The sequence below is a fragment of the Chiloscyllium plagiosum genome, unplaced genomic scaffold (genome assembly GCF_037043375.1).
Source record: "Chiloscyllium plagiosum isolate Xiang-an unplaced genomic scaffold, Cpla_swu_hap1 HiC_scaffold_9, whole genome shotgun sequence".
Taxonomy (NCBI): Eukaryota; Metazoa; Chordata; class Chondrichthyes; order Orectolobiformes; family Hemiscylliidae; genus Chiloscyllium; species Chiloscyllium plagiosum.
The window spans coordinates 50,467,320-50,492,462 of NW_028270147.1; the positions used below are offsets into that span (position 1 = coordinate 50,467,320).

The 25,143-nt window shown below is 39.7% G+C and overlaps 1 protein-coding gene across 1 annotated transcript in view; it reads left to right on the plus strand.

The window, feature by feature from the left end:
* Nucleotides 1–17,395, plus strand: part of LOC122554359 (metalloprotease TIKI2-like) — a 422,004-nt gene extending 404,609 nt beyond the window's left edge. The window contains exon 7 of the mRNA XM_043699245.2: nt 11,905–17,395. Coding sequence (XP_043555180.2) covers nt 11,905–12,094 — 190 coding nt within the window. The 3' untranslated portion in view covers nt 12,095–17,395. The remainder of the gene's footprint in view (nt 1–11,904) is intronic.
* The last annotated feature ends 7,748 nt before the right edge of the window (nt 17,396–25,143 follow it).

Genomic DNA, 25,143 nt, shown 5'->3' on the forward strand with positions numbered 1-25,143 from the left:
TAATGACACTCTGATTTGGAACATTATTTATGCTGTAATATCTTTCAGTATTGATGTACTATCGGATGAAATTTCCCTCCAGCTCTGTTTACATCATGATAAATGGAATTGAGATGTCAGAAAGTTATTCAATTAATAAATGAATGCTGACTAATAATATGAAGTTTTTTTGTCTCTCTCAGCTAGAAAAAACTTTGATAGAAATAAAATCACGGCACAGAAAGACCAATCAAATTTGAAATTTTAGGATGACATTAAAAGCAATTAAACAGTGAAGCAGGATTCTTGACTGATTAGCCCAAGCTATTCTACGGGCTACACTGCTTTTTTATGCCAAGGCTAATAAGACAAAGGGGCAAATAACCCAAGGGAAAATAAAAATAATGGTCTGTACACAATGCATGTCATTATTAAGGAGCGAACCAGCCAACAGGTTCAAGAGATGAAATATATCATGAGTTGCAATTCTCCACAACTTGCTGGATGATTAACACTGCTTTGCAGTTTGCTATATTGAGAAACATCTTACTCTGAGTGGAGTTACACATTAAGTACCCATTAAAGTTGCTGCAGAAAACTGGGGCTCATAATTAACAGTGTACATTCTCTTTTACTAATGTGATAATTGTTAGTGTAATGCCTATCAATCCCAAAGGGAACAGTTGCATTTCACTCCTGCCTGTGGAATACGTACTTCTTAGAGATTCATTGAGTTCAATTTGTCTTCATGCATTAATACAATTGATGAATATGGTATTATTTCCCATCTCAATGGGAACTTTGTTGCTAATTTTTTTCTTAAGGACAACAGCTGCACTCACAACTTTAAAATCTGCCTGTGCCTCTATCTCTATCTTCTGTAAACCTTCCAAATTCACGATAAACATTTGTGCCAGACTGCCCTCTACTCCCAAGAATCTATTAATGTTATAGAACATAGAACATAGAACATAGAAGAATACAGCGCAGTACAGGCCCTTGGGCCCTCGATGTTGCGCCGATCCAAGCCCACCTAAACTACACTAACCCACTATCCTCCATATACCTATCCAATGCCCTCTTAAATGCCCATAAAGAGGGACAGTCCACCACTGTTACTGGCAGGGCATTCCATGAACTAACAACTCGCTGAGTGAAGAACCTACCCCTAACATCAGTCCTATATCTACCCCCCCTTAATTTAAAGCTATGCCCCCTTGTAATACCCGACTCAATACGCGGGAAAAGGTTCATACTGTCCATTGTTATGTAAATAAATGTTATTTATCTTTTATCCCACTACATTATCTTAACTTGTGTAAATACAGTTTGCTTTAAAACACAAACTTCATCTTTTATTCCCAAATCCTTTCTGGGCAAAAACGATCAAGAAATCAAATCAGATGATCTACAGAACTGAATATCCCACTGACTATGTAGTTTGACACAGTAGCATAGGGACAGCAGGTGGTCCTGCATGGTAACATCTCACTGAGCTAATGCCATACTGCAAAAAGAAATTAGATCATTTAACTATATTTACGGCACTCCAGACATCTTATGCATGATGAATCAGGGAATCAGAAGCTGGACTATCAAGCTCCAACAGCTATTGCATGGATCCTGCTTGCCCTTCAATCAATTAAGTTATCTTTGGGCACACAGATCCCCTCAAGTGTGGTCTTTGTTATGGCTGAGCCAGGTAAGGCTCCCTAAGTTATTATGATTCCAGGCATACACCCCAATTTGGGAGGAAGTGAGTACTGCAGATGGTGGCGATCCTACCTATTCATCTTCCTTCCCACCTATCTGCTCCACCCTCCACTCCGAACTATCACCAGAACCCCCACTTTCACCAACCTATCACATTCCGAGCTACCTTCCTCCCAGCCCCACCCACCTCCCATTTTTCTCTCAGCCTCCTTGCGCCCCCCGCCCCACATTCCTGATGAAAGGCTTATGCTCGAAACATTAATTCTCCTGCTCCTCGGATGCTGCCTGTCCAACTGTGCTTTTCCAGCGCCACACCCCATCACTCCAAATTGTTAAGCTTCTACGTAAGGAGGGATGAACTGGGATGAATTTCTTTATTTACACACCCCTTCAGTCATTCGTACCAAGATAAACTTGAAAAAGATCCCTCTCTTCTGAATGCCTTTTCTCCCCCGACCAAATTAATTTTGTTTTTAAAAAAACAATTGAATCAGGCTTTCTTAAGTTAACCAAAGAGTGAGTTTATTAGTTCCCAAAAGTGAAAATAACTAATAGTGCATCACGCTTAGAAACAGATTAGGCATAAGAAGTGAGTGCTAAAAAGGATGAAAGTTTAAAGGTCATATGGATTAGTCTCTAAATCAGTCATGAAGAGTAGATCATGGAGTGGTTGTTAGTTGAATTGTCAATTTCACGATTATTGGCTTCACAGTTGAGATCCTTTGATGATGTTTCCTTTTGACAGTGGATGCACTCAGAGCAAAAGAGTCCTTTTGTCCTCCTGTTTACTTTTGGCTGAATTGTTAACTATCTAGTTCTGGCACTCAGAGCAAGAGAGTTCTTTGACCTGTGTTGAACAGGTGATTTGGCTGTGGCATTCACAGCTCACTACTGCTAGAGCCAGACTTCCATACTTCTTTTCACCAGTACACCTTGCTACAATCGCACACAAAGATCAGGGTTGCAGTCAGTTAATAATTCCTTTTTTTTTTAAGTATAAAGGGCAAAAAAACAAAAAAATGTCTGCAAATGGCTTTCTGCTTCAGGGAGTAGGGTGGGGGTAGTAGGTAGATAGTCAACCGCTTTATTAACTTTCCCTATTGCATCTCTTTCTCTTTCTCTGTTTGAAGTATACCTGATACCCTTTAGCTGCTACATTCCATGGATCCTAAACAGGTTATTGTCAGACTGTGCTAAGTTCACATTTATTCATTTTGTTTTGTCTGTAGCAATTCTCTACTTAAAAAAAAACACAATTTTGCATCAAAAGGTAAAAATGTCCAAAGCACCTCAAGGTTCTGATCTCATGTCATGGCAGCTTGGGAGGCCAAACAATAAGACAACCATTTGTGAAAAATGACCATTTTACATAGTGTGGGACACAAAGGAATAAACAGGTAATGTGGATGACCCTTCATCTATCTTTTGGAAACATGTGTAGCATCTAGATTACTGCTTGGCATGGCAATCATATAATTTGCCATAAATCTGAGGTCTTGACAAATTTTAAAATACACTATGACTAAGGATGTCTTGTTCCTGCATTTTGAATATTGAACTTTGATTTGCCAATGGCAGCTTCTTGATTTGAGGCTGATGTCTACTCAGGGTTGTGGGTTTCTCTTATGGGTCCGTGTTACTGAACAGGCTGACTCTAAACTCTCATAACCTTTGGCAGGGTGTGTCTCAATGTGTGGGATCTGAAGTGCAGGATTTGCTTCCTTTTCATTCCTGTTCTGTCGCCACTCAGTCTTAACACTAAGATGTGACACAAAATGTCATGCACCTTGATGGACAAGACATGGCCATTTTTAACAGTCATTACAAACATGTCCCAGTCATTAATGCCATGTTTCAAGAAGTACTTCACAATGTCTTTGGGGCATTTTCTTTGCTCACCTTGTTTGTTGTTCAATAATTGAGAAAACAGGACGTGGTGTGGGAGATGGCTATTAGCCATCCAGTCATGGTGCCCAGTCCATTCCTGTGGACTTTGAAGGGTATTTACCGATTGCTTTTGGTGCGGGCTCCACAAAGGATATTACTGTTTTATTGACTGTTTCATTGATTTGGGTTTGACTCCCTGTTAGCAGACCCTTTGGTGAGTCTTGTCTCGGTGTAGTACAGTCCCAATCTCTGCACCAGGAAGTTTGCACTCGAGTTCTACCTGTTCAGGATATGAGTAATAACATAGCGACGGTAAGGACTGCAGATGCTGGAAGTCATGGTTGATGATATATGTGGCTGAAACTTTATTGCTGGAACAGCACAGCAGGTCAGGCAGCATCTAGGGAACAGAAGATTCGACGTTTCGGGCACATGCCCTTCTTCGGGAATGAGCAGAGAGTGTTCAGCAGGAGAAGATAAAAGGTAGGGAGTACTCCAAACAAAAGGAGTAGTCATGGGCACCCGCATGGGCCCCAGCTATGCCTGCCTCTTCGTAGGGTATGTGGAACAATCCATCTTCCGCAACTACACTGGCCCCACCCCCCATCTTTTCCTCCGCTACATTGATGACTGTATCGGCGCTACCTCGTGCTCCCACGAGGAGGTTGAACAGTTCATCCACTACACTAACACCTTCCACCCCGACCTCAAATTCACCTGGACAGTCTCGGACTCCTCCCTCCCCTTCCTAGACCTTTCTGTTTCTATCTCAGACGACCGAATCAACACGGACATCTACTACAAACCGACCGACTCCCACAGCTACCTGGACTACACCTCCTCCCACCCCGCCCCCTGTAAAAACGCCATCCCATTCTCCCAATTCCTTCGTCTCCGCCGCATCTGCTCCCAGGAGGACCAGTTCAAAATACGCACAACACAGACGGCCTCCTTCTTCAAGGACCGCAATTTCCCCCCCGACGTGATCGACGATGCCCTCCACCGCATCTCCTCCACTTCCCGCTCCTCCGCCCTTGAGCCCCGCCCCTCCAACCGCCACCAGGACAGAACCCCACTGGTCCTCACCTACCACCCCACCAATCTCCATGTACAGCGCATCATCCGCCGTCACTTCCGCCACCTCCAAACGGACCCCACCACCAAGGATATATTTCCCTCCCCTCCTCTATCAGCTTTCCGTAGAGACCACTCCCTCTGCGACTCCCTTGTCAGATCCATACCCCCCACCAACCCAACCTCCACTCCCGGCACCTTCCCTTGCAACCGCAGGAGGTGTAACACTTGTGCCCACACCTCCCCCCTCACTTCTCTCCAAGGCCCCAAAGGAAACTTCCATATCCGCCACAGATTCACCTGCACCTCCACCCACATTATCTACTGCATCCGCTGCAGCCGGTGTGGCCTCCTCTATATTGGGGAGACAGGCCGCCTACTTGCGGAGCGATTCAGAGAGCACCTCTGGGCCACCCGGACGAACCAACCCAATCACCCTGTAGCACAGCATTTCAACTCCCCCTCCCACTCCACCGAGGATATGCAGGTCATTGGACTCATCCACCGCCAAACCACAACAACGCGACGGTCGGAGGAGGAGCGTCTTATCTTCCGACTGGGAACCCTCCAACCACAGGGGATGAACTTGGACTTCACCAGTTTCTTCATCCCCCCTCCCCCCACCTTGTCTCAGCCGAATCCCTCCAGCCCGGCACCGCCTTCCTGACCTGCAGTCTTCTTCTTGACCTCTCCGCCTCCACCCTACTCCGACCTATCACCCTCACCTTGACCTCTTTCCACCTATCACATTTCCAACGCCCCTCCTCCAAGTCCCTCCTCCCTACCTTTTATCTTCTCCTGCTGAACACTCTCTGCTCATTCCTGAAGAAGGGCATGTGCCCGAAACGTCGAATCTTCTGTTCCCTAGATGCTGCCTGACCTGCTGTGCTGTTCCAGCAATAAAGTTTCAGCTTTGATCTCCAGCGTCTGCAGACCTCACTTTCTCCTCGAAGATATATGTGGCTGGAAAAGTACAGGTCAGGCAGCATCAGAGGAGCGGGAGAGTGGATATTTCAGGTCAGGATCTGATAAAGGGTCCTGACCGGAAACTGACTTTCCTGCTCCTCTGACGCTGCCTGACCTGTGTGTAATAACATGTTTAATTGGTTAATTAAAAATATCTAATACATTTTTTGGTAATCCGCAAGATTTAAATCTCAACACACATGCCTTTTGTGGAGACAGTTTTTTGAATCCTTCAGCTTTACTCCCTCTCATTCCACAACCTATGCCACAGGTGCTCCATATCTATATAAGCTCGAACATTAATTTCTCTTCATCTTATATAAAACCACGGCCAAACTTAACAATGTGATTAACCAGACACTAATACTCCCAGTGAAACTCTGTGTTGGGGAGGCGGTATGGCATTGATAATGGAATCCCTCTTACAGTCCCGGACATCGATGGGTGCCCAGGCACCGTCTCCAAATGACTGACCTTCCACCCTCTCTGTTTCTCCCTACATTTTCCCTGGCGTTCTACGCAGGGGTGTACCTTAAGCCCCCCCCTTCCCCAGATAATCTCTCTAACATTGTCCTGTACAGGGCAGAGTGGGAACTTGTCAAAAGGTTGTATGTGCATGTGCTATTTTGAGACTCACCCCTAAAGGCAGCAGCAGTCTTGCTGTCAGTGTCCAGTCCGCTGCTGTCTCCATTCCATTACTTCGTTTTGTTCTGGAGTCCCATTGGAGAGAAGAGGCATCTGGCCACTTCACTCCATCCACTGGCTGGAAACGTGGAGAGTTGAAAGCACACAGTTGGGAGGGGTGCATGTGTGTGCAGCTGCCTAGTCTCCTGAACAGGGAGCGGACATAGCAAGTGCTCACTCTGTCAATCCATTGGAGTGGAGCAGAGGCGGGAGAGGCTTCTGCAATGCTGCAGGCCCCTTACACACAAGTGTGTGTCTGTTCAGAAACAAGCTCTAAGACAGAGCGAGGGAGAAATGCAGGCAGAGCGAGGAAAAAGGAAACTTCAGAAAATTTCGAGTCCCAGTGGAGAGGCATTGAACCGGTTATCCCAATAATCAATTAACCAAACAAAATACTGCCCATCCATCTCGTTCAGATAATCAAGGTTCCTCTGTATTTGTTGCTTCGTCATTAACCATTTTATTGATACCAGTTTATTAAAACCTACCCAGACTTTCTGTCAAAGTCTCAAGCTGCCATGGAAGATTCAACAAACTCACATTCTCTGGATTACTATTTCAAAAGCATAACCACTATATCACTGCTCATGTGGGACTTGTGTGGAACAGGAAAATGTTGTTCAAATTGTCATTTCTGTTTTTCATGTGTCAGCAAAAAACATAAACCTTTCTGATTGTCTGTTTGTACGCAAGAGTTAAGAGACATTAATCTGTTCCATACAGGAGGCCTAATATCACTCATGATATGATGGTATGTAGTGTGAGTAATAGATCCATCCTTGAAATGTAAACATATAATACTAAGCAGAATGAACATTATTTCCTGAACACACAGATTCTAGATCTGGAAGAGGCCCTGGAATAAAAGGCCTGGTTTTATAAAATGCTTTAGAAATACTCACTGGTTAAAACATAATGTTAAGCAAAACTCAAGTGTGTGCTGGCACCTAAAGTAACTATACTGTTGTAGTAGAACTGAGACTATTTTGTCACTGATCGAAAACACGAAAAGCCCATTCTATCAATCTGATATATGATGTTAAGATTTTTTTAAGGTGAAAATCTGTTTCACATTAGAGGCATGTCTCCTTTAACTTTCTCTTTTTTCTTATCAAATGAAATACTTGCTAATATAGGGCAGTTAAAGTGATTCATACCATATGGTAGTCTTAAAAAAAAGTGTGTCCTTTCTACTGTCTGTTAAATTTACTATTTCGTATCTTTGGAGGTATCCTTGTGTAAGATTTTATGACGAGCTGGCATACCCTAACTGTGCCAGGGATCAGGAGATGTATTCCCCAAAATAGATAAAGAATTGAATAGGAGGTAGGAGGATGTCTATGGCAGGAGAGATCTGAGATACCCGTGCATAATTTGTGTCCTATTTTTTTAGGGCATTTTGCTGACTTACCCAGTGCAGGTTGATCAACCTAACTGTTGATTCAAAAACTACAATTCTGATGTTGGCAAATTGTTATATGAGCAAACTCATTTCTAAGTGTGTCGTTAATAAAGGAAGGAAATTTTTTTTAAATGAAATGGGGCATTAGATTCACCATTTATTCCAATAGCAGAACTGAGTAACAAATTGGTATCATGAACAAGAGTAAGGTTGTTTATTAATTTAAATGTTCAAAGATATAATAATGAAGCAAATAGAACAATAAAATACAGCTACCTATAAACTTTTTCAATTTCATAACATTTCAGACATCTCCTTCTGGCCAAATCATAATAAAAAAAACTCATGGGATTTCCTGAATATCTATTGGAGCATTAGATAAAAATGATCAAGGAAACTCAGGCACAAAATAAGTAAACCACATTTGTATTTCCTTGTTCTTTTATGTTCAAGTATTAATCCTAATGTCCAAATACAAAAGCTTTGTCTAAAAATCCTTCCTGCAGATTTCTTGCTAGTATACTGGTTCAAGACATATCAATAATAAAGCCCAGAATTTTAGATACAGTCACAAATAATAATTTGTCTACTGTTTTATTGCCATTAGTGTTAGCAATTACATTTTACTCATTCTCATTGGAGCCTGCTCAGTATTTTCTGTTCCTTTGAATGCCCTTTTATGCCATCGGTAGAAATTATACGTAAAATTGAAAATCTTCCATCTTAGCATGTTGTACCTAACGAATATTAATGCTGATTAGAGAGTTAAGTTTTATACTATCTTTGGTGTGAGGTCAGCTCTTTCCTTAGGCAGCAGTCTTTACACTGATTTAGGTCTTCTATGCAATTTTTTATGCTTTCTGATTAGATTGGAAGCACATTTGGGTGAATGTAGACATGATCAAAATGGTCCCACAAATAAGCATAATTTGGGTCTCCCTTTCTGATTATGTTCTGAAAAAATCCCTCTCATGTTTTATTCACAGTATAGTAGATTCTGTCAATTTAGGAAGCTTCATTTGCAGTGAATGGTTTACCAAAAAGAACAAAACTACACCAGTCAACAGCCTCGGCATCTCCAAAGCCATGAAAGGTACTGACCTGATGTTCTTCCTCTGGAAATGGGAAACAGGAACAGGGGAGCTGTCACCCTTTGCAACTTTGACAGCCCTTACTCCCCTTAATTAACATGAAGATAGAATGCAGAATCTAAGGGTGAAGGGCAAGATCTCCAAGCCAGACGGTCAGTCAGCATCTCCTCAGGGTAGTGTCCTGGGCCCAGCTACCTTCAATCGCTTCACCAATGGCCTTCAATCCATTACAAATATAGCGATCAGCATGTATGCTGATGATTTCAAATGTTCGGCACCTTGCAACGTCTCAGATATTGAAGCAATCCATGCAGTAAGACCTGGATAAAATCCATATTTGGACTAAACATTAGCAAATGCAATTCATGTTAGGCAATGACCGTCTCTAACAAAAGAAAATCTAACCATTGCCCCTTGACATTCAATGCTGTTACATCAGTTGAATCCTCCACTATCAACATCCTGGGAGTTACTATTGATCAAAAGCTAAACTGGTCTAGCCATGTAAATACAAGATCAAATTAGGGTTTAGGTAACCTATAGCAAGTAACTCACTTCCTGACTCCCAGACCCTATTTACTATGTACTAGGAATGTGATGAAATACACCCGACTTTCCTGGATGAGTGCAACTCCAACAGCACTCAAAGCTTGACGCCATCAGGACAAAACAGCTCACTTGACTAGCACCTCATCCACAAATATTTACTCATTTCATCACCAACATACAGTAGCAACAGTGCATAGATTCACCAAGACTCTTTGGACAGCACCTTCCAAACCCACATCCACCACCTTCCAGAAGGACAAAACCAGCAGATACTTGGTAACATTGTCATGTGCAAATTCCCCTCCAAGCCACTCATCATCCTGAGTTTGAAATATATCACCATTCCATAGGGTGCTGGGTCAAAATCCTGGAATTCCCTCTCCACCAGCATTGTGAGTCTATCTATAGTAAATAAAAGACAGCATACTACCAGCTTCTCAAAGGCAGTTGGAGATGGGCAATAAATTCTGGCCAAGGTGAGGAATGCCCATGTCCCATGAATCAATAAAAAAAAGGTGTGTTCTCTTCTTGTAATAAACACAAAGACCTGCAGATTCTGGAAACCTACAAGAGCGAGTGCTGGAAAAACACAGCAGGTCTGGCAGCATCTGTTCGGAGAAAAACAGAGTTGACATTTTGAATCCAATGACGTTCTGACATTTCAACAGATGCTGCCAGACCTGCTGTGTTTCTCCAGCAATGTGCTTTCTTCCTGCTCTGACACTATTACTTCTGGTGTTCCTATGGATCTATCCATGGTCTCCTATTTTGCTTCAATATTGTCCCACAACAATAGTCTGAAAGCACACTAGGAGTCTTGCATATAGTCTCTTAACACTCAATTCTATCTCAATACCCCTCTCAAATCCTGTGCTGTTACTAATTTCAAACATCAGCAATTTCATACATCCAGTACTGGATGAGAATAAGTTCCATCCAATTTTAATATTGCTTAAACATTGTTTACGGTTCACCACTCAAAACTCCATCTGTCTCTGTCGCAACAGTCTAAGATTGAATTCTTCAGCTCTCAAACGTAATGAATTTCCCCATTCGTTACCTCGTGACTATTCCAATGCAGAACTGACAGTAAACTGGAAATCATCCAAACCTTTGCTGTGAATGTCTTAAATCATACCTGTATTTTCACCTGTCATCCCATGTTATTGACCAACACAGATTCCTGATCAAAGCCTTGGTTTCAATATTTTTATTCTTGTTTTCATATCCCTTCACGAGCCTTTCCCCACCTGAGACTGTAATCTCTTCCAGTCACTGTTAATGTATTTTTACTCTAAATTGTGATTTCTTGTTCCTTATGATCTCCAAAATTGAATACCTTACATTACTTCTTCCTCTCTGTAATCTCCTCCATCTCTCACAACCATCTGAAATAGTCTCATTTATCTAATTCTAAGCTCATGAGCATTCCTAATTTTATTCACTCCACCACTTGTTACTGTACTTGCAGTTGCTTAAGCCCCACGCTCTGGAATTCAGTCCCTGCACGTCTAGACCTTGCTTTCTTTCTTTAAGACTCTACAAAACCTAACTCTTTGACAGTATTTTCGGTTATCTGTCCGAACACAATCTGACGTACTTTATTTTATTAGCCTTTATTGCAAGAGGATTTGATCAACAGGTAAAGGGGACTTGTTGCAATTGTATAGTGTGTTAATGAGTCCATAGCTAGCATACTGTGTAGTTTTGATCTCCTGACTCAAGGAAGAGTATATTTGTCATAGAAAGTGCCCAATAAAAGTTCTCCAGATTAACTCCTGGAATGGCAGAATTGTTCTTTGAGGAGACAGGACATGTAAGAGTCTTGAAGAATGAAAGTTGATCTCAGTGAAACATGCAAATATTCTAATAGGGCTCAACAAACCAGATGGTAGAAGGATATTTCCCCTGGCTAAGAATGACAGCACCCAAGGGATCACAGTCACAACATATGGGATTGGCTATTTAGGACTGTGGTGAGGAAGAATCTTGGAATGCTCTGCCCATAGGCTACGGAAGCTCAGTCATTTAGCATATTCAATGCAGAGACTTCAAGATTTCCAGATCTTAAAGATATCAAGAGTGCAGGAAAAAGCGATGAGCCATCAAAAGTGAGCCATCATCTAGTTGAAAGATGAAGCAGGCTTGAGAGTCTACTCGTGCTTCAATTTCCCATGATCCCAGCAACCACACACACCTGAGAGGAGGGTTTTAGGATATTAGGAAGACTTCCCTGCCACTTCCCCACAACATATTTTATGTGAAGTATTCTTTTATTTTAATGAATTTATTTATTTGATATATTTGACAAACTGATATTTCATATCAGATTTCTCAATTGTATCGGTAATGTGAGTTATTTAAAGATGTCATTATTGTTGTGATGCACTGAATACACTGAACATTTAGTGCATTCCATCAGTCTGTATAGTTTCAAACATCTCCAGAATTCAAAGGTTGTTCTCTTTCTTCTTTATGGTGGCACTTTTCTTACGGACATTGTTTCAGTTGTGATGCTTACTTCCTAGGTGCCTGATGTTTCTTTTTCATTTTTTTCAGCACAACAGTCACGCCATCCAATATCAGAATTATCAATGGTTACATCACAGTGGAACCTGCGCATGAACGTTCACATCAAAAGGAGCAGCGTCCCACTTTCAACACTGCCTCTGTGGCCACAGCTTCATCAGCAACTGTGCTCCTTGGGGGGGTAGTCTGTTTAATCTGGAGTCTACTGTGGCCTTCCTGACCTTCTGCACATGCAATGTTAACCCATGACTTTAAGAGAAAAACCCTTAAAAGGAATTTCTGGTGTTAGCTGACGGAGCTTTTTGTCATTAAATATAGGAAGTGCCTGTGCCCTCAGCTTGGTGGACCTCACAAGACTTATTTGCATCAGAACTATCATGTTCATTGTGATGATGCAGGAGAAACTAAAATGAGACTCAGAAACTCAAACAGCCATATGGTGACAGCATCTTCTTTTTGTAGAAGGATATTTTCCCATGATGCTATGGGACATTGTAAATTTACTTCTGAAAGTCTATATGTTCAAATAATGTATATTTATTCCCCGTCGAAGTTAATTTTTTTGTTACGTATATGACTCCAAAACAAATGAAAAGTCCAGAGCTCTAAAAAGTTATGATTTAGTCTGTTCAAGGAAGGTTCATATTCTCCCAATTGTCAACTTTTTGGTTATATTTATTTGTTCAGAAATGTATTAGCTGAAGATTCCTTCTGAGTCCCACTTTAATGCCTTTAACGATTCAGCTAATGTTCAGTTTATCCTGCAGATCTGAAGATAACTGCAAGATGTCTGGTCCTGTTCATTCTTTTTAAAGCAGTGATTCATAAAGAAGAATGGGATGCTTTCCTGCAGAACCATGGTTAGTAAGTCTCACATCTGAACCTTATAAATAAGCATGTCCCACATCTAAATGAAGACCTATACTCTTACTGAGATAACAAAGCTGATATTACAGAAGCGTCTGCCTCATCCAGTCTATTAAAGATTAAAATCACACTACATCTGGGCACCCACATTATATATCGTTTCATGCCTCTGCAACTATAGTGGTTAAAAAAAGTTAATTCATATTTACTGAGTTAAACCTACATTGAAGATTATACATACTAGCACGGATGTCTTTTGAGGCAGTAGTTGAACCTGGAGCTTCTAGCTCAGAGATACAAATACCCACGAGGCCGTCTTGGCTGTGGGAGAAGCCTTCATGATGCAGTTTAAAAGTTTGATCAGTCTGTGAATCTTTCCATCATTTCACCGTTATTCTTCAAAGGGAAGAGATGTTTGCATGAAGATAGGAGAAGAAAACACATGCAAACAAGTTTGGATTCATAGTAAGTTTAAGCTAGTTGAGAAAGAACTTATTTGTATATAGCACTTTTGATGGCCTTGAGATATCTGAATATCCTTCACAGTCCATGAATTACATATCAAATGTAATCACTATTTGTTATTCAGGAAATCACATCAGCCAATCTGCAGCAAGAGGAGGTTCGCAAACATCACTGAATTAATCTGTTTTGATGTTGTTGCTCGAATGATCAATGCACCATAGAGACTCCCAAGTTATTTAAGTAATATCTTCAATAACCATATGAAGAGTCAGATAGGGCCTTTAACATGTCATCAAAAAGATAATACTGAGCAATATTATATTTCCTCAATAGTTTATACCTTAATATTACATTGAAGCATCAGCCTATATTGCATGGTCAAGTCTGCAGTGGAACTTGAACCTTTGAGGGCCTCACTCAAGAATGCTACCTACCACTAAGCAAAGCTAAAACTCATATAATCCAGTGACTCTGACACTTTCAAGGGTACATACATCACCTGATGTGATACAAAGCTGTGCAGAATAATATTGCAAAAACCGAAGGAACTACAGATGCTGTAAATCAGAAGTAAAAACTGGAGTTACTGGAAAAGCTCAGCAGGTCTGGCAGCATCTGTGAAGAGAAACCAGTTGATGTTTTGGGTCTGCTGACACTTCGTTATAACAGAATAATATGATCCCCCAGGTTTGACGTCTGAGCTGATCTTGGCTGAGACTGCAATAACAACACAAGTGGCCTCAACACCAGGAGATAGAGATATTAAAAATGACTGCAGTTGCTGATGGTTATCTTTGAACCTGCTGGAGAGTTCTTATGGACTCCTCGGTGCTGATGTTGTTTGTTATTGTTTAAACTGATAAGTGAAATGTAGGTTTTTGCATGAGGTACTGGAAAGCAGTTGGCTCCTTTGGGAATGTACCATAATCTAATCAGGATCTTTAGGATGAGTGAAGGGAATATAGAATCTGATGTTTAAAGCAACAGGCCCTGTGATTGCTGAGTGTCCACACCCCAGCACCACTTGGTTGTAGTGATTGGTTCCTCCACCAGGCCAAGACCTAAACCAGAAATGCTCCCTGCAACTCCAGAGATGGGATAGAGATGGGATCTGCCAGCTCTGGATTGGCTAGCAGCCCCTGCGTGGGCATGTTGGCAACCAGAGCCCGATCTGTGTCATCTATCCTTGCTAGGCAAACTTATTCTGCCTGAGGCCATCAGTGTGGGGGTTCAGGGTGTCTTCATGAACTTTTCTGCTCAGTCCTGCCCTTACGGAATTGATCTTTTATTTTTGGGTAGATATTTGGGTTTTATAAAAGTAACAAGAGTTCTATTGAATCCGTACAATGGTTTAATAGCTCAACTTCATGTCGGATTTCAACTATTAACTCTCGTTCTCTATCTTGCAGACCTTAGAATGCTGAGTTTCTCCTGGATTTTCCATGTTTGTTTCAAATTTCCAGCATTGGCAATAATTTGCTTTCATACAATTCCAACAGTTACCCGGAACTCTCCTCAGAAAATGCCTCAGTTCACATGAGAGATTGGATAGAGGAGAAAGTGGTGGTAAACATAAAATTTTCCCACTAGTGAAATTTAAATAACACAACTAGCCAGCATATATTATGCACTGAAGATTTGCTTTTGCAACTTACGGTATATTTACAAGATTCAGTTTCATTACAATGAAATCATATCTGTTTCAGACCCTTGGAATACACTGAATAGTTAGTGCATTCCATCAGTCTGTATGGTTTCAAACATCTCCAGAATTCAAAGGTTGTTCTCTTTCTTCTTTATGGTGGCACTTTTCTTACAGACATTTCTTTCAGTTGATAAGTACATCTGATAACCATCACTTGAAGTCCATTGCTAATGCTCAAGATTCATCATTACTTGAAGTAATCGTAGGAGTGTTTAAAGGAGATCTTTTTGTGAATTGATTTAGAACTGAATTTTCATTTTCTGTCAAAGCCATGTTCCATTTCACTGCCATGTTAGATCATAAAAATATTTTCTGTGTAGAAGGTGCATCATTTGTTGTAAGTGATGGCAGATTAACTGCCTAGACCCAGGGAAATTCTCTGCGATGAACTAAAATAGATCAAATTGAGCTGAAATCGGCTATTTCCTCCAAAGCTCAAAACAAAATTTGGAACAAGTACTGCTGCAGATGTTGAATTACTGTGATACAATTTTGCAAAAACGTAATTAGTCTGTGATATGGGATTATTACATCAAAGTTAGAGATGTCCCAATAAAAATTACGGCCTGACTGTACTGAACTCTTTGGATTGAAATCACCAATGATGTTCTTTGTCCTGCGATGTAGATCACCTGACTATTAGCACTGGTGTATATGACTGCGGCATGTGCACTCACATGGACACCATCTATTCGACCTTCATTAATTCTCCTTTCTGCTCTGTCATATTTTGTACTTCATCATTCAGTATCTTGCTTTTTGCATTTTAGCTTAAGTGAGATTACCTCATTCTTAAGGTACTTTCTGCTTCCTTGGTACATGCCGGACACCTAATGTGTAGGTGTTCCAGCGAGTAAGACAAGAATTTTCTCAACTGTGATGCCTCACTGATTATAATAGTCTGCCAAAACTCTCCATCAAAGATCACACAATGAAAAAAGGTCAACCTACATGAAGTACTAAAAGGTTGCTACCACAACTGGATCAAGGTCCCTGCAATGCCTGGCTCTGCTGGGAAAGTCAGCACAATTTGGATTTCAGAAAAAGATGATTGCACATCAATTTGTCTTCCTTAGTCACAAAAATGCATAGTGAGCATCCACTGGTTTGATATCCTGTGGTTGATCAGCCATCTAGGCCAAGTTATTACTAAAGTGCTATTACAGAACTTTTATGTCCTCTTTGATGGTATTTAACACCAATTCTGAACTTAACGTCGAAGATTGTTGAGAGGAAAGGAGGTATAATGCCAATGCTATATGGGAGCTTTACAAACTTAAGGCTGTTCCAGATCAGTTTCTGATTTTTTTTTATGTTGATGAGAGAGCCCATTGCCTTTCTGTTCCAATGACTTCTTTGGAGATGAGTCCCTGCACTTTTTCCATTGATAATTTTTTTTTGAATGTTACTACAACTGTAAACTGATCTTATGGAAAAGAACACACCTGTGTGCACACCAAACAGAAAATGGGTTATGAATAAATTGGTACACATTAAGTTATTACAGAAGCAAAATATTTTATTTTTGTCATCTGTTTTGGCATTTTTGTAACATACTTGACACCTTTCTCAGCATACTGCTGTAAAAGATTCTATTAATGTTATTTTTTTCAGAAATATTATTTTTTTAGTGTAATGTAATGCTGTATTGTAATAATTTGGAAAATGTATTAGAGTAATTGCAGTAACCAAGTCAAATTTTTGCAAAGACAAGATGGTGAAAAGAAATGGATTGACTCCATAGTGAGGTTTTAAAGGCAGGATCTTGTAAATTTGAATTAATATGTTTATTAATAATTATTATTACTGATTTAAACATTTTATATTCTTGTAGAAAACCAGTACAGATGCTCATTACAGTATCTTATTTTATTTTAGCTATCTATCCATGGCCCTACTTACATGGAGGTGTTTAGCAATGACTTGATGGGTCGTTGTAGTTTTTCTCACCTCTCTATTTAGCCAGAATTCAACAACTGGAAGATTGTTACATTTGGAGAAATTTGGCCCAACATATGGAAATAAAACTAAAATAGGTTTGAAAATGTTGCCTAAAGCAGCACCTAATGTTATTTGCAAGAAACCACATAGCAGTTACGGGGTCCCAACATCTGTGGAGATATTTGATGCTAATCTTTTTTATCTCGTAAAAGAAAATGTAAATGGCATTTTTAATCTAATTCGGGAAATATGTGATTTTAAGCAGAGTGATTTATTTCAGGTGGAACGATAAATTATGAGTTTCACACATTCATGTAAATAAGGCCATAGTTTGCATTAATCAAATGAATGTAGGAGCGTACCAAACCTGAAATAGAATTATTTTGTTTACAATTCTCACTTGGCTGTGCTTGCCACACAATTGTGAAATTTTGAAAAAAAGGATAATATAAAGAGTCAATAAATCATTATAATTTAATAGTTGTCTCCTAGTGAAATCTCAGATTATATGTGCTGACTGCGATTGAGAGGCCTTAAAATGCAGCTTATACTGCCACCTTGGGATAGAAGGTAGCAATTATAGGAAACACCAGACTTGGCTGCTTTTTCACATCTTACTACACTAATTTTCATAAAGATTCCTTAAATTACAAATATTATTATCTGTACTAAACAATATTATCATGTTATACCTAGAATTCCATAAGCTTGAAAAGAAATCTATTGAGATTTTCTGTAATATTGAAAAAAGTAAATGCCTAATACATATCACTCCTCCATAGTTAGACATAGTGTTCTTGGTACTCAGCATCATGAGTTTTTGGGATATATAAAACATCAGCCAGTGAAGGCTACTCCACCATTTAGTACAGGCATAACTGTCCATTACAATGCCTTTTCCCCATACTATTTCCAAATTCCTTTGCGTCATTGGTATATATAAATCAGTCACTCTCCAAACATACTTAATGATTGAGTTACCCCTCTGGGGTAGGTGATTCCATAGACTCATATTCTTGTAAGGAAAGAAAAAAATGCTCATCTTTGTCCTGAGTAGCATCTCTCTTACTTCTAAATTGCCCTTCCCCTAGTTGTAAACCCCACCTAGGTGAAACATTTACCTGCAGCTACTCTGTCCATCACTTTCAATATTTTGTAGGATTGACGGACATCATATATCAGTCTTTGTAACTTAACAAAATATAGGTGCAGTTTCCCTTCATTGAACAATACCACCATCTGGTGAAAATTTATTGCACACCCTTTATGATGATAATATCCTTCTTCGGGCAAGAAGACCAAAACTAACCAAAACACCAGACAACCAAGGCTCTATACAATTAAAGCAAGACGTTACCACTGCACTCAAATCCTCTTACACTAAATGCTATTATTACATTAGCCTGCCTATTTGCCTGCTGCATCTGCATGTTAGCATGCAGTGACTTTTTAATATCATATCATTTAAGAAATACTCCATATATCTGGTCTTCCTGCCAAAGTGGATAATTTAATGTGTCCACACCCATCATAATCTTGATCTTCTCCAAGTCTATCCAAATCATCTTGAAGGCACTTTCCATCTTCCACACAGCATACATTCCCAGTTAGTTTTGTGTGATCCATGAACTTGAAAATATTACATTTGGACTCATCAAATTATTGCTATACATTGCGAAAGGCTAGGGCCGCACGTCATGATCTTTAAATTACCTGTCACCGTGAGAATGACCCATTCATTCCTCCACTGTTTTCTGACTTTTAGTCAATCCTTAACTCAAATTAATCCATGCCACTGCATTCCCTCTGATCCCGTGTACTTTCATTTTGTAAACCAACCTCCTGAGGGGGCATTATTAAAAGTCTTCTAAAAATCCAAACATACTACATCTACAAATATCCCTTTATGAATCCACTCAATAAGATCATATTTGTATTCACCAAATACAATTTTGCATTCACAAATCCAAGCTGACTATGCCCAATCAGATCATTATTATTCAAACATAGTTTCATACTTTCCCTACTAATGATGTAAGGCTGACGGGTCTGTTGTTCCCTGTTTTCTCACCCTTTTTAAATAGTGGGGTGACATTTAATGTATTCCAAACTGCAGGGATCATTCACATGTAAAATTCTGAAAGATGAGCACCAATGCACTCTATTTCCATAGCTACCTCTTGCAACACTATGGGCTGTAGAACAACAGATCTCAGGGACTTAATACCCTTCAGTTCCATTAATTTTGCCAACACAGCATTCTTACAAATACAAAGTTCCTCCAATTAAATCTGAAACTTTAAAAAATGCTAGCCTAATGAAAAAGCTTGTATCTGAATGGCAACAGATAACATTATCAACTGGGAAGGCTTCAAAGCAATTTGTGAGAGGTCTGGAAACAAAGGAAATATAGTAGAAGAGAAAATCACAGTTCAGAATATACCTAAGAGATACAGTTGGCATGAGCAAATTAGTCGGGGAAGTCAAAGTAAGAAAAAAAAAGTCTAAATCAAGTTCACTGTGCACATATATAAATGCATGGAGTACAGTAAATAAGATTGGGGAGTTACAGGTGCAGATGACCATAGAATTTTGATACTGGGATGATAACAGAGACCTAGCTCAAAGAAGGTCAAGACTGGGTGTTCAATATTCCTGGGTAGAAGGTATTCAGAAAAGACAGCAAAGTGGAGTTGGGGGGGGGCGGGGGGGGTGGTGGAGACAGTATTGGTTAAGGAAGGCAGTGCTGGGAAAAGGATGTCTCAGAGTCAAAGCACAGAACCAATTTTACGAAAACTAAGGAAGAACAAGAGGCCAATTACATTGCTAGGTGTAGTCTATGCACCATCAACTCATGGAAAGAACGTATAAGAACAAATCTGCAGAGAATATACAGACATAAACATTATGGAGTAGTTATAATGGGGATTTCAATTACCCAACATAGACTGGGATACTTATAGTTTTCAGGGGAGCAACGGGCAAATATTCCTGGATTGCATGCAAAAGAAGTTCCTACAGCTGTATTTTTCCACATGGAGACAGCTGGCATGGTGGAAGTGCTAAATGGATACTTTGCATCTGTCTTTATTGCAAAGAGAGAGAAGCTACCCAGGTCATGATGATAGAGGAGGGAACTCAGTCACCTGAACTGTTCAAGATTGACAGGGCAGAAGTGTTGGTTAGGCTGTTGGTGCTTAAAGCTCACAAGGCACCAGGTGCAGATGAGATGCATCAAAGGATTTTGAAGTAAGTGAGAGCAAAGATTGTCAGAGCAGTGGCCACTGTATTTCAATCTTACATAGACCTGGGGGCCATGTGAGAAGACTGAAAAATTGCAAACATATGGCCTTCTTCAAGAAAGATTGTAAAGATGAACCCAGTGATTACAGACCAGTCGGTTTAACTTCGGTGGTGGGGAAGGTACGAGGAACAATTTTTCAGGACAGAATTAGTAATCACTTGGAAAAGGTGTGTTGATTATAGGAAGAGTCTACATAGATTTCCAAAGGGGAAATTGTGTTTGCCTAACTTGCTGGAGTTTTTTTGAAGAGGTAACAGAAAAACTTGATGAATGTAGCAGTACTGAAGGCATTTTATACAGTGCCATACAAATGTTTTGTGAAGATAGTTATAGGTCACTCAAAGGGACAGTAGAAGCAAAATTTGCTGAGTGATAGGAGACAGAGATAATGGTAAATGGATATTTGTGGCCTGGAGTAAGTTGCCCAGGGGTTGGCATTGTGACCCTTGCTTTCCCTCATATATATTTATGATCTAGATGTGCAGGGGGCAATTTCAAAGTGTGCAGATGATACAAAACTTGGAAGAATTGCAAATTGTGAGGACAGTGCAGAAATCTAGAAGGACATAGACTAATTTGTATAGTGGACAGATAGGTGGCAGACGAGGTTCAATGCAAAGAGGTGATACAATTTGGTGAGAAGACGATTGAAAGCTAATATAAAATAGTGAGTACAATTCTGAGGGAATGCAAGAGCAGAAGCACTTGGATGATGAAGGGCTTTTGCCTGAAACATCAACTTTCCTGCTCCTTGGATGCTGCCTTACATGCTGTGCTTTTCTAATACCACACTCTCAAATTTAATCTCCAGCATCTCCAGTCCTCGCTTTTGCCTGTATATGTGCACAGATCATTGATAGTGGCAGGACAGATTCAGAGACCATCAAGTAAAGCATACACTATCCTCTGCTTTATTAATAAAAACATAGAGTAAAAGATGAAAGAGGTGATTGAACTTGTACAAAACACTTGGTAGACCTCAGCTGGAGTTCTGGGTGCTATATTTTAGCAAAGATGTGAATGCATTAGAGAGAATGAAATAGTTTACAAGAATGATTTCATAAAAGGGAAACTTTAGTTATGAGGAACAATCGAAGAAGCTGGGTCTATTCTCATTGGAGCGAAGTACACTGAGGGGAGATACGATAGAGGTTTTCAAAATCATTAGTGGGGTTGGATAGAACAGATAGAAATTGTTCCTGCTTAGAAAAGGAACAAGAACAGAGTGATCTGTAAAAGCAAGGGTGAAGTAAGCAGTTAATATATTGAATGTGCTGCCTGGAAGTCTGTGGACACAGGTTAAATTGAGGCATTGGATGATTATTTAGATAAAAATAATGTGCAAGGATATGGGGATAAAGTAGGAGATTGGCACTGGGTAATGATACTTTCTTGAAGAGCCAATGCCTGTAAAAAGGCCTCCATCTGTAATATGTAATTCTGTGATTCTGTTTCTGGTTCACTAATATTCCTTATAAAAATATTCTTACCCAGTCTTACCTCCATGTGACTCCAGACCCACAGAAAATTGTTTTTTGACTCTTAACTGCCTTCTGAAGTGGCCTAGACAGTCAATCAGTTCAAGGGCAGTTAGGGATGTCAGTGACACCTACCATCTAAGATACAAATAAAAACAAAAATACATATTTCATTCTTCCTTTATCAGGTTTTGATACTCATGCTCTATTCTGAAATCCTCTCAATTACCAGGTTTATTACTACTTTTGGCAATTTTATAGGCTCTCTTCTTTTTATCTTATACAAATCATAATTTCCTTTGTTAGCTCTGTTGACTGCTTTTTTGGGGAGTTGGGGGGGTTATACTTTGAAAGTTGCTGTAAGGTGAAAAGGTAAAGCTGTCATAGTCCTACCAGACCATAGTGCTGCTCTCTCATTAGAGAGTGAGAGACACAATTTGTGGTTTAACCAGAAGGTTACCACACCTATAAATTGTCCATGTACCATCATACCTTTCAATTCATTGGCACAATCTGCCATAATTGCATGTGTTCAAGCTTAACTCCCTGGCTTCAATTGAACTACCTCACTTGCAAATATAATGTAAAATTTTATCATGATATAACCACTTGAACCTAAAGTTTCTTTTACAATAATAATACTAATTAGGCTTTTCTCGTAGAGTCATAGAAATATACACCATGAAAACAGACCCTTCAGTCCAACTCATCCATGCTGACCAGATATCCTAAATTAATCTAATCCCATTTACCATCATTTGGCGAATATCCCTCTAAACCAAACCTATTCATAAACCATCGACATGCCTTTTAAATGTTGTAATTGTATCACTTCCTCTGGCAGCTCATTCCATACATGCACCACCCTCTGCTTGAAAAAGTTGCCCCCGAGGTTCCTTTTAAATCTTTTCCCTCTCACATTAAGCCTCTAGTTTTGTATTCCCCCACCCCATGGAAACGACCTGTCTATTTACCGTATACATACCCCTCATGATTTTAGAAACCTCAATAAGATCACCCCTCAGCCTCCAACATTCCAGGAAAAATAGCCCCAGCCTTTTCCGCCTCTCCCAATAGCTCAAGCCTTCCAAACCTGGCCACATTCTTGTAAAGATTTTCCAAACCCTTTCAAGTTTCACAAAATCCTTCTTATAGGAGGGAGACCAGAACTGCATGCAGTATTCCAATAGGGGCCTAACTGTACAGCTGCAACATGCCCTCCCAACTCCTATACTCAATACACTGATCAATATTAATCTTATAAATAATACTAATAAAGCCATGGTCTAGTCAGTTCTTCAACATACCACCCTAGAAGACTATCCTCCACAGCATTAGCATCCAATAGGTTTACCCAGTCTATATGCAGATTGTTGCCATCCATGAATACTACATTATCAAATCTACATGCTTCGCTAATTTCCTGATTATTATCATAGCCCACACTATCTTTACTATTAGGCTATAAATAACTCCAACCACTATTTGCTGACCCCTGCTGTTTCTTTGCTCCATTGAAAGAGATTTCCACATTTAGCTCTTCCAACCTAATCCGATCAATATCAGTGCAATAAAATCCCTTTTCCTTTCCATGTCTTTCCTAAATGTTGAATATCCTTGAATATTCAGTTCCCAGTCTTGATCATCCTACAGCTATGTTTCTTTAAAGGACATTAGAGCATACCAATTTACCTCAATATAGTCAATGTCTAAATCATCTACCATGTGTAATTGCTGTGTGAAATCAGGTAAATGCACCCTCAACTTTGTCTTTTCAATATCATTCCACACTCTTAAGCTCAGTTGATGCTTCCCTTCATTTTGTCTACTTTCTAATTTCATTTGCAACTTTTCTATGTCCCATTACCGACTTTACATTCCTTCCAATTTTATCTACCCCTCTGTTTCATATTCCCTCTGCTAAGCTATTTTAAAGCAATAGTTTCATGGTTTTCTGAATGCAATTCTTTTCAGTGCCAATACATAGATAGCTCTTGTGCTTATAAGTGTATGTTTATTTCAACCTTGGCTCAGCTCATTTCAATTAAAATCCAGCAGAATTAAAAAGACAGAGACAGTTGTTAGTCTTTCCATCCATCAGATTGAACAGGACTTACAGCCAGGCCCCAGTGATGAGGCGACAGTATAATAACTCGCTGAACTTCCAAGTACCTTGCTTTTAAATGTGTTGTGACCCAACAGCTCACAACTTTAATAATTTATTTTCAACAAAAATGTCTGTCAATACCAGGAACATGACAAGTGCACTTTAAACTTCTTCAAGACCTTGGTTTAAAACCTTAAATAATTCCCAGCTGTTCTTAGTTTTCAGCTTCTCGATTACTCATAATTGCTAGTGAAAGGGTTTAAATACCCTGGGAAGATTTGTTCTATATGTTACATAAAGTGAACATAAAGCTGTTCTGTTTAAAAGTATTTATAATTTTGTTACAAATAACGCAAAAAAAATCCACTGATATTAGCAAATCAATTATCGTTCCTAGTTCTGTAACCACTAAGCATATTAATCGTGACTTTTCCAACCCAAACTCACCCTGATCCTTATTCCTTTCAAGCTGCTAATAAGATTTTGTTAGACATGGGAAACATAGAAATGTAGGAACATGAGTAGGTCATTCAGCCCCTCAAGCCTGTTCCACCATTCAATGAGATCATAGCTGATCTGTGGCCTAACTCCACGTACTTACTTGTCTTTGTCCCATATCCCCTAATAACTTTGCTTCACAAAAATTTACAAATCTCAGATTTCAAATTAACAACTGATCTAGCATCCACTGCCATTTGTGGAAGACAGTTCCAAATATTTACCATCCTTTAGTGTAGAAGTGCTTCTGAACTGAACAGTCTGGCCCTAATTCTCAGACTATGCCTTCTCATTCTAGAATCTCCAACCAATGGAAATAGTTTATCTACCCTGTCTTTTCCTGTTAATGCCTTGAAGACTTTGAACAGATCATCCTTTAACTTTTTTAATTCTGGAGAAACAAGCCTAAATTGCATAATATCTCCTCATATCTTAAACCCTGTAGTCCAAGTATCATTCTTGTAAGCCTACATTGTACTCCCTCTGAGGCCAGTACATACTTTCTAAAGTGTGGGGCCCAGATCTGCTCACAGTACTCCAAATGAGGTTTAACCAGAGTTTTGTATAACTGCAGCATAACCTCTGCCTCCTTGTACTCCAGTCCTCCAGATAGAAAGGTCTGCATTCCATTAGCTTTCTTGATTATTATCGACACCTGTTTGAGTCATTCTACAGATCTATGCACCTGAACCTCCAGGTCTCTTCAGACATCCACTATACTTCACTTCATACCATTTAGAGAGTACCCTGATAAATACTTTCTCAGCACAAAATGGATAATCTGCGTTTCCATTAGGTTCCTGGGTAGACAATTTGTTATTTCCTCTAAATTTGAAGCAAGGAAACCAAGCCCAATAAAGCCACAATAAAAGGAATTCTGTTGACTAATGAACTAATCAGCAAG